The sequence below is a fragment of the Tachysurus fulvidraco genome, chromosome 14 (assembly GCF_022655615.1).
Source record: "Tachysurus fulvidraco isolate hzauxx_2018 chromosome 14, HZAU_PFXX_2.0, whole genome shotgun sequence".
Classification (NCBI taxonomy): Eukaryota; Metazoa; Chordata; class Actinopteri; order Siluriformes; family Bagridae; genus Tachysurus; species Tachysurus fulvidraco.
In genome coordinates this window covers 4,510,822-4,523,616 of record NC_062531.1, presented here as the reverse complement: position 1 = coordinate 4,523,616, position 12,795 = coordinate 4,510,822, and the positions used below count along the sequence as shown (strand labels likewise).

At 40.0% G+C, this 12,795-nt stretch overlaps 1 protein-coding gene across 1 annotated transcript in view; it reads left to right on the top strand.

Moving 5' to 3' along the window:
- Positions 1-12,795, top strand: part of plxna3 (plexin A3) — a 188,933-nt gene that overhangs the window by 97,858 nt on the left and 78,280 nt on the right. Inside the window, exons 6-8 of the mRNA XM_027151064.2 lie at positions 5,048-5,171; positions 8,099-8,255; positions 11,384-11,483. Coding sequence (XP_027006865.2) covers positions 5,048-5,171; positions 8,099-8,255; positions 11,384-11,483 — 381 coding nt within the window. The remainder of the gene's footprint in view (positions 1-5,047; positions 5,172-8,098; positions 8,256-11,383; positions 11,484-12,795) is intronic.

The following is a 12,795-nucleotide window of genomic DNA, read 5'->3' as shown; positions in this document are numbered from 1 at the left end:
GATGAACTTACAGACGCGTCTTTACGACTGGTTTCCTTTAATTAAAAACGTTCCTTCTTCAGACATATGGATGTAATTAGAGGTAAACAAATCATTAAAATAGGGTTTGTCGTGAGTGTTTGGGGGGGGCGCACAAATGGAAAAAGAAGAGAATAAAACTGAGGATGACTGAGACACAGTACCAGATTCACCTGCATCTCACCTTCTTATGTGTATCTTCATCAGGCGTTTCTCTGTAGTCTGGTGGGAGCGTAGCGCACTTTATTGAGTGTCTCACATCTTGTCTGCCGCTTTTCATTTACAAATCTCCAAATTAGGAAATGATTTTTCTACCATTTTTCTCCATCCACATTTCTGGAGCAATGTATAAAATTTGGACCTTTGTTCCGTTATGCCCTCAGAGCTGAAGGGAGCGGCGCTTGTTTGCTTATTAGCCCCTCCCAGCTAATAATTATCTGAACGTTACGATTCTTATAGATTTTGAAATGCTTTAGGTTTTCTGGGTGTTCTGAGTAGATTAAAAGCATTTAGCAAACGTCTTTATTCATCTCAAAAAACATGCCCTCATGCTAACAATACCATTGTGCTAAAACCCTACTGCAGAAGAAGTTTCAACATAGTACATTAATGTCAACACTAATGTTACGAACACTAGACGTCTGCAATCAGTAAATAACACTAGAAAATTAAACAAACAGCAAATTGCCCTACAAAAACGGACAAAAAAGTAAATCGCACTAAAGAATTACAGAAAAAAAACAGTAAATTGCACTACAAAATTAAAAAGTAATTTCAATAAAAAAGTAACAAAAAACAGTAAATCACACTACAAAATAAAAAAAACAGTAAATTGCACTACAACATGAAAAAACAGTAAATCGCATTACAAAATAAAAAAAACAGTAAATTGCACTAGAAAATGAAATAAATAAATAAAAAATATAATAAACAGTAAATTACACTACAAAACAAAAAAACAGCAAATTGCACAAAATGAAAAAACAAACAGTAAATTGCACTACAAAATGAAAAAACAGTAAATTGCACTACAAAATGAAAAAACAGTAAATTGCACTACAAAATGAAAAAACAGTAAATCGCACTACAAAATGAAAAACAGTAAATCACACTACAAAATGAAAAAACAGTAAATCGCACTACAAAATAAAAAAAAATTGCACTAGAAAATGAAAAAATAAATCAATGAAAAATGTAACAAAAAACAGTAAATCGCACTACAAAATGAAAAAACAGTAAAGTGCACTACAAAATGAAAAAACAGTAAAGTGCACTACAAAATGAAAAAACAGTAAATCGCATTACAAAATAAAAAAAAACTAAATTGCACTAGAAAATGAAAAAATAAATAAATAATATAATATAATAAACAGTAAATTACACTACAAAATGAAAAAACAAACAGTAAATTGCACTACAAAATGAAAAAACAGTAAATTGCACTACAAAATGAAAAAACAGTAAATCGCACTACAAAATTAAAAAAAATAAATTGCACTAGAAAATGAAAAAATAAATCAATGAAAAATGTAACAAAAAACAGTAAATTGCACTACAAAATAAAAAAAACAGTAAATTGCCTTACAAAATCAAACAAACAAAAAAACAGCAAATTGCACTCCAAAATGAAAAAACAAACAGTAAATCGCACTACAAAATTAAACAAACAGAAAATAAAATAAATTACCATCTGACCGAGCAAAAAAAATTAAACAGTATGGAATAAACTTACACATCTATGCCTTCATCGTTTTCCATTTTCCGAAACGTATCATCTCTTTTATTTCCAAACCGAATCGCAGCTCAGGTGTGAGCTCGGCGTTTGATTTCATTCAGAAAACACCTCATCAAATCATGTCAGATGTATGAAAACGAATCACGTTATTGTTGCTCAGTTCATTCGAACGAGTCGAGCTGACAGACGCATTTGAAGGAAGTAAATTCAGCAAGACGGCTACGATCTCCAGTGAAAGGGTTGTATCATGGCTGGTTTTAAGTGTGACATGGCTCATTACCCACTCAAAGTGCTTGTGCCTCGAGCAAATAGATATTTTCATAGCATTGTCAATGAACCTGATTGTTTTATGGATGTTTCTATCATCCATATTTTTTAAATAGAACAATCCGCAAAAACATACAATTGGGAAATGTGGAAATAATGTGTTGCTCTTGGCTCCAAAGTTTTATATACTGCCGTATCTGGTCTTTGACTCGAAGACAGACGAAACTGCAGAGACGGAATCTTTCTGCAGTATGGATTAGATTAAAATAGAGATTTGGCTGTAAGCCCTGCGAGTGAAACAGTAAATATATACAGTATGTGTTGATTCAGCACCGGCTGTCTCTGCAGTGCGACTCTCGTTTTCTGCTGTTTGCGACAAGAGTTTGAATCTTGGAATAAAAAAATAATCAGCATACTTCTATTCATGTACGAATTGAGAACCTGTTGACAAAATGATTAATAATCCACGTTTCAGACGTATCAGTCACGTACAGGAGCAGCTAACTGGACGCATAATGCGGCCCCCGTGCTTTATTCTGCATATGTTATGAATAGAGATGGTCAGATTAGCCTGAAGGGTCCCTAAGCTTATGCAGGGAGAAAAGGCGATTTGCAAGTCATCACAAGGCTTCGTCCAAACCGACACACACCCCACATACGTCCTGCGCGGTTCATCTGCCTAGCACAAACATGTGCAACTTTTAACTCCAATTAACACGTCTGACAAATGTGCCGGCGTTATGAATGTTTTAATATCCGGCTGCCGCTCTGCTCATCTGCTCTTGGGGGGAAAAAACGGGCTGCTCGCTCTTACACACCGAGAAAGAAAAACAAATCATGAAACATTGATGGAGAGCGAGAGACAGGCAGAATGAGAACCAGACAGACAGACAGACAGACAGACAGACAGAGAGAGAGAGAACCAGACAGACAGACAGAGAGAGAGAGAACCAGACAGACAAACAGAGAGAGAATTAGACAGACAGAAATGCAGACAGATAGAGAGAAAACTAGAAAGACAGACAGACAGAGAGAGAGAGAGAGAGAGAGAGAGAGAGAGAGAGAGAGAGAGAGAGAGAACCAGACAGACAGAAATGCAGACAGATAGAGAGAAAACTAGAAAGACAGACAGACAGAGAGAGAGAGAGAGAGAGAGAACCAGACAGACAGAAATGCAGACAGAGAGAGAGAACTAGACAGACAAACAGAGAGAGAATTAGACAGACAGAAATGCAGACAGAGAGAGAGAGAGAGAGAGAGAGAGAGAGAGACAGACAAACTGAGAGAGAATTAGACAGACAGATAGGGAGAGAACCAGACAGACAGAAAAGCAGAGAGAGAGAACCATACAGACAGACAGAAAGGAGAGAGAGAGAGAGAGAGAGAGAGAGAGAGAGAGAGAGAGAGAGAGAGAGAGAGAGAGAGAGAGAGAGAGAATCAGACAGATTAGGCAGGTAGAGAGAGAGAAACAGAGAGAGAGAGAGAGAGAGACAACCAGACACACAGAGAGAGAGAGAACCAGACAGACAGAAATACAGACAGACAGAGAGGGAACCAGACGTAGAGAGAGAGACAGACAGACAGACAGACTGAAATACAGACAGACAGAGAGGGAACCACACAGACAGACAGACAGAGAGGGAACCACACAGACAGACAGATATAATGCTTGTCGGAGGCTTGCGAACGTTTTTATTCTGTGACTAGAATCGATACATGTTCATTTGAGACAGGACACTTTGTGAGATTTGAGTAAATACATTTAATGTGTAACATTTATTAACTCTCCCGCTAATAACTGAATCAGATATAAAGTTGTTTTCTAAGATTTTAGCTAAAGCGGTATCGTATCTCTCCATATCCATAACGTATCTCTCTCTACTCTTAGTGAGCTAGAACACACACACTTGCTTACGGCTTGGACATTACAGTACATCTCTACTCTGTAGGTGTCATTTGGTACGTTTGCTGGTTTTCTGGCTGTTCTGTCAATGTTCTTGTATAACCTTTTTTAATACAGTATTCTTTCAACACTGGGGGTTTTTTTCTGCACTTTTCTGCACTGGCTGTACTTTGTAAAGCTTTTAATCATTTTTTTTTCTTCTCCTTACATTCAATGCGTCCACCACAGTAAAATATTACACATTTAAGTAATAAACCAAGAAGAGGAATAAAATGAAAACATGGATACAGTTGCATATAAAATAATAAAAATAAAAAGCAAAATCATATGGACTAAAATACAAATAAATAGATAGATAGATAGATAGATAGATAGATAGATAGATAGATAGATAGATAGATAGATAGATAGATAGATAGATAGATAGAAATGTTAAACTTTAGAAATAAATAATTAAATATTTCAATTTATTTATCGGGGGGCACGGTGACTTAGTGGTTAGCACGTTCGCCTCACACCTCCAGGGTCGGGGTTCGATTCCCGCCTCCGCCTTGTGTGTGTGGAGTTTGCATGTTCTCCCCGTGTCTCGGGGGTTTCCGCCGGGTACTCCGGTTTCCTCCCCCGGTCCAAAGACATGCATGGTAGGTTGATTGGCATCTCTGGAAAATTGTCCGTAGTGTGTGAGTGAATGAGAGTGTGTGTGTGCCCTGCTATGGGTTGGCACTCCGTCCAGGGTGTATCCTGCCTCGATGCCCGATGACGCCTGAGATAGGCGCAGGCTCCCCGTCACCGAGACGTTCGGATACGCGGTAGAAAATGAATGAATGAATGAAAATGAACCTATAGCAGCAAGTAAGCACTAGTCCATGGAAAACCAGATCTCTGGCTGTCTTGCCACAGCCTACAGTCTAAATTTGGAAAATGTTCGCTTTCCTGTGTGTGATCCATGAGCTAAACCCAATTTAGAACAATTCTGACTCCGTAAGAACTAAACCCCACTTTAAAAACAAGCAAAGTCCTGAATGACGCCGATACTGTATGGAGTAAACGTTTGTACATTTTTTATTCCAGGTCACATGTTTTCTGCTCTGCTCTAACGCACACGTTTTTGCCTTTGTGTTCAGATGCTCCAGGAAGGAAGCGTGTCAGAAATGGGAACTGCCACAGCACTTCAGCACGGAGCTGAAGCAGTGTGTCGACATCACCGTCACCCCTGCAAACATGTCCGTGACCTCGGCCTCCACCCAGGTGATGACATGTCCTTTATCATCAATCTGTATCGCCCATTCTCATCCCACACGCACACACACACACGCACACACACACACACACACACACACACACACACACACACACACACACACACGTGCACACATAAACACACGTGCACACACGCACACACACACACACAAACAATAAAATTAACTTTTTTTATTACCCCAGTATAAATATATTTAAAAAAAACTGTACTTTTTACTTTATCTTTTTATTTCTATTAATTCTTTTTTGTTTTTTGTTTCATTTACCCACATAAAACTTTATTCTTTTTTTTTCTTCTTCTTCTTTACCCAACGCACATAGCTCCCACAAACAGCCTTCAGGGCACCCGTGATTAATCTCAGAAGAGAACAACATTTAAAATGATTTATTTATTTAATAAATGTTAATACATACTAATTGTACATACTAATTGTACGTAATAAATACTTATTTTAATATTATTTAATTTAAATATTTAAGTACTTTTGTGGCAACATTTTTTTTTTTTTTTTGTAGAAAGAAATCAAGATATTATTTCTAATAGATTTCTAATCTAATCTAAAAAAATGGATTTAGATTTATTAGCATATGAGTATTGGACAGAACGGCCCAGTGCGCTTTGGTCCTGCAGATTTCCCATGACTTCTTGACTTAATGGCTTTCCACAATTTATTAGTTGGTTTTTTTTGTTTTTTTTTTTAATTGGTTTAATAGTTTCATCTAGATTTTTTTCGATTTAGCCGAACAAACCCCCAGTTCTTTAAAAACCCTAAATTATTCCCATTCTGCTGCCAAACTCATTTTCTCTGCTTTAGCCCAAGCCAAATTCCTCTCATGAATAAGTTCAGACAATTCATCAAGCCCTTCACTCTGTAATCTCCAAATGGATGAGAAAGAGAAGATAAAGCCTCTGATAGTGACCTATAGCAACCGACTGGACATCATTTTCTATATTCGGGCTCATCGGCTGAGAACTCGGAGAGATTTGCACTAGAAGGTGATGCAGTGACGATGCAGTGACTCGATACTTCTTCCCTATTTAAATGACTCTGTTTCCTTTTTGCTTTTACAATCAAATACGTTATCGTCATAAACTAAAGCTACACAGACGTCCTGGTGCCCGGTTGGGGTTCCAGTTCATCACAAAAGGTGGTCTTTGGGATCACAATATTAGTCTCTAACCATTTACCAGCAAGCACAGATGGGGGAGTTTATTTTTTCAGTGTAAAAAACATATGAGGTAGTAATAAAATGTGTGTGTGTGTGTGTGTGTGTGTGTGTGTGTGTGTGTCTGTCTGTCTGTCTGTGTCTGTCTGTGTCTGAGTGTGTGTTTGTCTGTGTCTGAGTGTGTTTGTCTGTGTCTGAGTGAGTGTGTGTTTGTCTGTGTCTGAGTGAGTGTGTGTTTGTCTGTGTCTGTGTGAGTGTGTGTTTGTCTGTGTCTGTGTGAGTGTGTGTTTGTCTGTGTGAGTGTGTGTTTGTCTGTGTGAGTGTGTGTTTGTCTGTGTGAGTGTGTGTTTGTCTGTGTGAGTGTGAGTGTGTGTTTGTCTGTGTGAGTGTGTGTTTGTCTGTGTGAGTGTGTGTTTGTCTGTGTGAGTGTGTGTTTGTCTGTGTCTCAGTGTGTGTTCATCTATGTGAGTGTGTGTTTGTCTGTGTCTGAGAAAGTGTGTTTGTCTGTGTCTGTGTGTGTTTGTCTGTGTCTGTGTGAGTGTGTGTGTGTGTGTGTGTGTGTGTGTGTGTGTGTCTGTCTGTCTGTGTCTGTGTGAGTGTGTGTCTGTCTGTGTGAGTGTGTGTTTGTCTGTGTCTCAGTGTGTGTTCATCTATGTGAGTGTGTGTTTGTCTGTGTCTGAGTGTGTGTTCATCTATGTGAGTGTGTGTTTGTCTGTGTCTGAGTGAGTGTGTTTGTCTGTGTGAGTGTGTGTTTGTCTGTGTCTGTGTGAGTGTGTGTGTGTGTGTCTCAGTGTGTGTTCATCTATGTGAGTGTGTGTTTGTCTGTGTCTGAGTGTGTGTTCATCTATGTGAGTGTGTGTTTGTCTGTGTCTGAGTGAGTGTGTTTGTCTGTGTGAGTGTGTGTTTGTCTGTGTCTGTGTGAGTGTGTGTTTGTCTGTGTCTCAGTGTGTGTTCATCTATGTGAGTGTGTGTTTGTCTGTGTCTGAGAAAGTGTGTTTGTCTGTGTCTGTGTGTGTTTGTCTGTGTCTGTGTGAGTGTGTGTGTGTGTGTGTGTGTGTGTGTGTGTGTGTGTGTCTGTCTGTCTGTGTCTGTGTGAGTGTGTGTCTGTCTGTGTGAGTGTGTGTTTGTCTGTGTCTCAGTGTGTGTTCATCTATGTGAGTGTGTGTTTGTCTGTGTCTCAGTGTGTGTTCATCTATGTGAGTGTGTGTTTGTCTGTGTCTGAGTGAGTGTGTTTGTCTGTGTGAGTGTGTGTTTGTCTGTGTCTGTGTGAGTGTGTGTGTGTGTGTGTGTGTGTGTGTGTGTGTGTGTGTGTGTGTGTGTGTGTGTGTGTGTGTCTGTCTGTCTGAGTGAGTTTTGTGTGTGTGTCTGAGTGTTTGTGTGTTTTTTTTCTTAATATATATGTATATCTTTACGTTATGAATCCGACAGAGTTATAGGCTTTGACTGTGTGTTATTATCCCATCTCACTCCTCCATAGCTGTTACTTTAATAATTCCTGTTTAAGTGAAACTATCAAATAAAACTGTAGAGATGTTCGACTGCAACAGAACACTGTGATGGGAGACACGTCTGTGGAGATTCAGCAGTGTTTTTACTTACAGAGACTCCAACTGTGCTGTCACTATTATATCTCATGTGAATTTCTCTCTCTCTCTCTCTCTCTCTCTCTCTCTCTCTCTCTCTCTCTCTCTCTCTCTCTCTCTCTCTCCCTGTGTGTGTGTGTGTGTTTTCGCCTTGTCGCGCTCCAGCTGAGTGTGAAGGTGGCACATGTGCCGAACCTTTCTGCAGGGGTGACGTGTGTGTTCGAGGACCTGAGCGAGACCCCCGGAGAGGTGCTGCCTAAAGGACAGATCCTGTGCATGTCCCCGTCACTGCGAGACGTCCCGACGCTCACGCACGGATACGGTGAGACACGGCCACAGATTCGACACGCGGCATCAGCACCGCTCAGGAATGCACACACGCATAAATTACGCATAAATACGTTTTTTTTTTTTTTTTTCAACTAGGGCAGTGGAATCATCAAACCGGAAGATCTAGAAATATTTAAGGAAAATGAAAAATTTTCTAGAATTAAAAAAAAAATCTAGAAAATTTTCCTTTTTTTTTTGGTTTATTTTTTATTTTGTAATATGGATTGATTGATTTATTTATTTATTTTGTTTTTTGTGCTCTCTTTCCCAAAAAAAACGAGATGTAGATGACCTTTGACCCGACAAGCTTTTGTCTTGTAAGCTACTAGAAAATAAGAAATAAGTAGTCGCTGTGTTTTTATTGACAAAAAAACGTGTTTTGTTTATTTTTTTCTTTCCACCGTTCCCTTTCCTGTCAGTGATGTCAGCACCGCAGATAATATTTCATCTTTTTTGAAACCTTTCATTTTTACGTGATGCATTTAGTGACCTTTAAGAACTGAATATAGAAAGTCTGTGCAGTGTGTGTATATATAAAAGAAGTCTCGAAAAGGTCTAGATATTTTTTTTTAGAAAGAACAGCCATCAAGACATGTAAGACATATAATGGATGAGAGGGAGGACCGGCGTCGAAGCCGAGCTGCGCACGAGTTAATCTCATCTCTCTGCTTTATCTCACTGAAACACACGGTGCGTCATCGTAACGATCGTATTCACGAATGGAACGCACGTAAACGCCACCACGGAGGCGTGGGAAACTCTGGGTATCCGTTGAGCGTAGAGTTTCCGACTTAGGAGCGTGTGAGTAAAAAAAAACATCAGAGAAAGAATGGACGCTACGTCTGCAGTTGACAGTAAATTTGTTAAAATCTCAGATCTCAGAAGCTGCTCTTAATAGTGTTGCACAATTTATGTTATAAAATTTAACGAAAATAATTGTTCTTCATTTTCTTAAAGTAAAGTTTCAAAACATTGCTGTACTGTATTTCTTTGAAGTGAACAGTAAGTTCGCATCCTAGTTGCTTTTATTGCTAACTCGAACGCAACAGATGTCGCAATTACGACCTCCCGACATATAACTACTGTATTTAGTCCAGGCTCATCTTTAGCATTCCTGCTCTCAACTCCGCCCTATTCACAAACTGTCACTCGGCCACGCCCCCTGCCACCGCACTCAATAAGAACTCTATATCTACGTTCAGTAGCATCAGCATCCTCAGTACGGTGGACCTTGAGGCCGCAGCACCAAAAGGCCATGCTGAGTTACATTACTGTCTGCCGAGTTCAGGACACTGAGGCGCACATTTACAGAAACTAGTCATTCATTCATTCATTCATTCATCTTCTACCGCTTATCCGAACTTCTCGGGTCACGGGGAGCCTGTGCCTATGTCAGGCGTCATCGGGCATCGAGGCAGGATACACCCTGGACGGAGTGCCAACCCATCACAGGGCACACACACACACACACTCTCATTCACTCACACACTCACACACTACGGACAATTTCCCAGAGATGCCAATCAACCTACCATGCATGTCTTTGGACCGAGGGAGGAAACCGGAGTACCCGGAGGAAACCCCCGAGGCACGGGGAGAACATGCAAACTCTACACACAGGCGGAGTCGGGAATCGAACCCCCAACCCTGGAGGTGTGAGGCGAACGTGCTAACCTCTAAGCCACCGTGCCCCCCAGAAACTACTCAGTTTCTATCATTTTATTGAATGTTATGTAAATAAGTTGGAGTGTTTTTTTTCTATACCTCCTTTGATTGGTATTTTTAACTGACAGTTGGATCTCTGTATCTTAAGCATCTCACTTTACATCAGCTTCCAATGTATCTTTAAAACGAACCCTGACTGTATGAGTTCCCTGTGGATCAGATGGGAAAATCTGATCTAATCTTTCAGAAGAACCTGATACACATTTTTAATATTCAGTATCGAAATACTGCGCATACGTCAAACTTGGCTCAAGCGTCAGAATTTATTTTCTATTGACGCATTTATATTTATTGCAATAATTAAAAATCACATTTTAAATTATGGCACACACACACACACACACACACACAGACACAGCATCTAGTAGTAACCTCCTGTGACCTTTCGCTTAATCCATCTTAATCCGACTTGTGAATGGAAAAGTAAATGAGGCCCGTGTGCATCATTTCACATCCAGGAAAATGCAGCCATTAGTGGAAGCAGAGAAACTAAAAGAAGCCACAAATAACTAACACACACACACACACACACACACACACCACATAGGAATTCGGTTGTCTTGTATTTGTTACTGACTCCAGATTGCTTGCATAGAGTCCGGATTCATTCAGCGGTAATGAAGCAGAGGCGGGAAAAAAAAATAAATCACCCGATTGTCGGTTTACTTTGGAAGATATTTTACAGATTGACCTCGTTAGCAGTTTGTTATTAGACAAACCGGAGAGCCGAGTCACCTACAGTGTAAAATTACTCTCAGGTTTACCGTTTACATACAGCACACATCTACACACACACACACACATTGCTATCTTCAGTCTGAATTTTACTTTTAAGGCAGAATGGGAGATAGAGTGAGATGGATGGATGGATAGATGGATAGATGGATGGATGGATGGATAGATAGATGGACAGACAGACAGACAGACAGAACCCTAAAAACTTAAACAAACAAAAACACTACTGACCTTCCATCATTTACCTAAACCTAATGTTTCCATTAAAGTCAATCATGGTGATGAAAATCCAAATGGAAATATTATGCCAATTATGGTGATGTGAAGCACGTGCACACACTCACACACACACACACATACAAAAGTGTAATTGGAAGACCAAAAGCTGTGGTCATTAATGGAAAGCTGAGGCCGTGTTCAGAAATGGAAGTGCATTTCACTCACAGAAGCAGGAAGTAGATAAATGCGTCCGCAGTCAAATGTATTAGAGATGCTCTGAATGTCCGAGCAGGTAGGAGGATAATTACTGTGCTGTTTATAGCTGGAACTGGTCATTTCCTGTTCTAATTGATCTCTCTGACTTCTCTTCTTGTCTCTTCTCTTCTCTTACGTTCCCTTACCTTTCCTCTTCTCTTCTCCTCTCCTCTCCTCTTCTCCCAGGTGATAAACGAGTGGTCAGACTGTCGCTCAAGTCAAAAGAGTCCGGGCTCAAATTCATCACCACCGATTTCGTCTTCTATAACTGCAGCGTCCTGCAATCGTGAGTATCCTGTCTCCTTTTCTAGACTACATGATCATACACTTTACCGTATTCGACTTTAAACTACTGACTTTCTTCGGTCCAGTCCGATGTAACGTTCCAGCATAGTAGGTAAAAAGGAAGAAAAATGCTTTTGTAAAGACTTTATATCAAAATCCAGGAAGCATCGCAGACACTTTCAGTGCCAGTATCTGATTACAAACCAAACCGATTAGACTTGAGGAAGACGTGTACAGTATAACCATCCAACAAGGGGATGTTAGCGTGACATCCTGATTGTGTGTGTGAGCAAATCACTCTCCTCTGACCCCAGCTGGAATTTCATCTAGCATCAAACAAACAAGCGATTAAACAACTTTTCATTTAGACAATACGATAAACAACTTCTCATTTGTTAATAAAGATCCATATGATCGAGCAAACAAACACCAAACTGGAACTCGTCTCGAACCGTTGCTCATGATCCGAGTTTTTTCAGTTTCTCACCTTCCTTTGCATCCTGTCTGCAATTAAATCCCTTTTTATGAAATTTTCGATAGATGGACAGACAGACAGACAGACAGAACCCTAAAAACTTAAACAAACAAAAACACTACTGACCTTCCATCATTTACCTAAACCTAATGTTTCCATTAAAGTCAATCATGGTGATGAAAATCCAAATGGAAATATTATGCCAATTATGGTGATGTGAAGCACGTGCACACACACACACACACACACACACACACACACACACACACACACATACAAAAGTGTAATTGGAAGACCAAAAGCTGTGGTCATTAATGGAAAGCTGAGGCCGTTGCTCATGATCCGAGTTTTTTTCAGTTTCTCACCTTCCTTTGCATCCTGTCTGCAATTAAATCCCTTTTTATGAAATTTTAAAAAAAATTTAAAAACAGGTATTCAACCTCGCGGTAAACCTCTAGACATGGCCTAATGGTTAGAGAGTTTGACTCCTAACCCTAAGGTTGTGGGTTTGAGTTTCAGGCCAGCATTACCAATATTGAGGTGCCCTAAAGCAAGCACCCCCAACCCCACGCAGCGTAAATGGATGCCGCAGCATAAATGGCTGCCCAATGCTCCGGTGTGTTTGTGGTCACTGCGTCACTGCTGTGTGTGGGTTAAATGTAGAGAACGAATTCTGAGAATGGGTCACCGTACTAAGCCGTATGTCACGTCACTTCACTTCACTACCGTATTGTAAATAAGAAGAAAGCTGGAAAGGAAAATAGCAGTGAACATTCGTGCTTCTTGGGTGGATAGGTAGCATAGCTAGTACTAGCTAGATAGCTTGTTTTGCTAATCT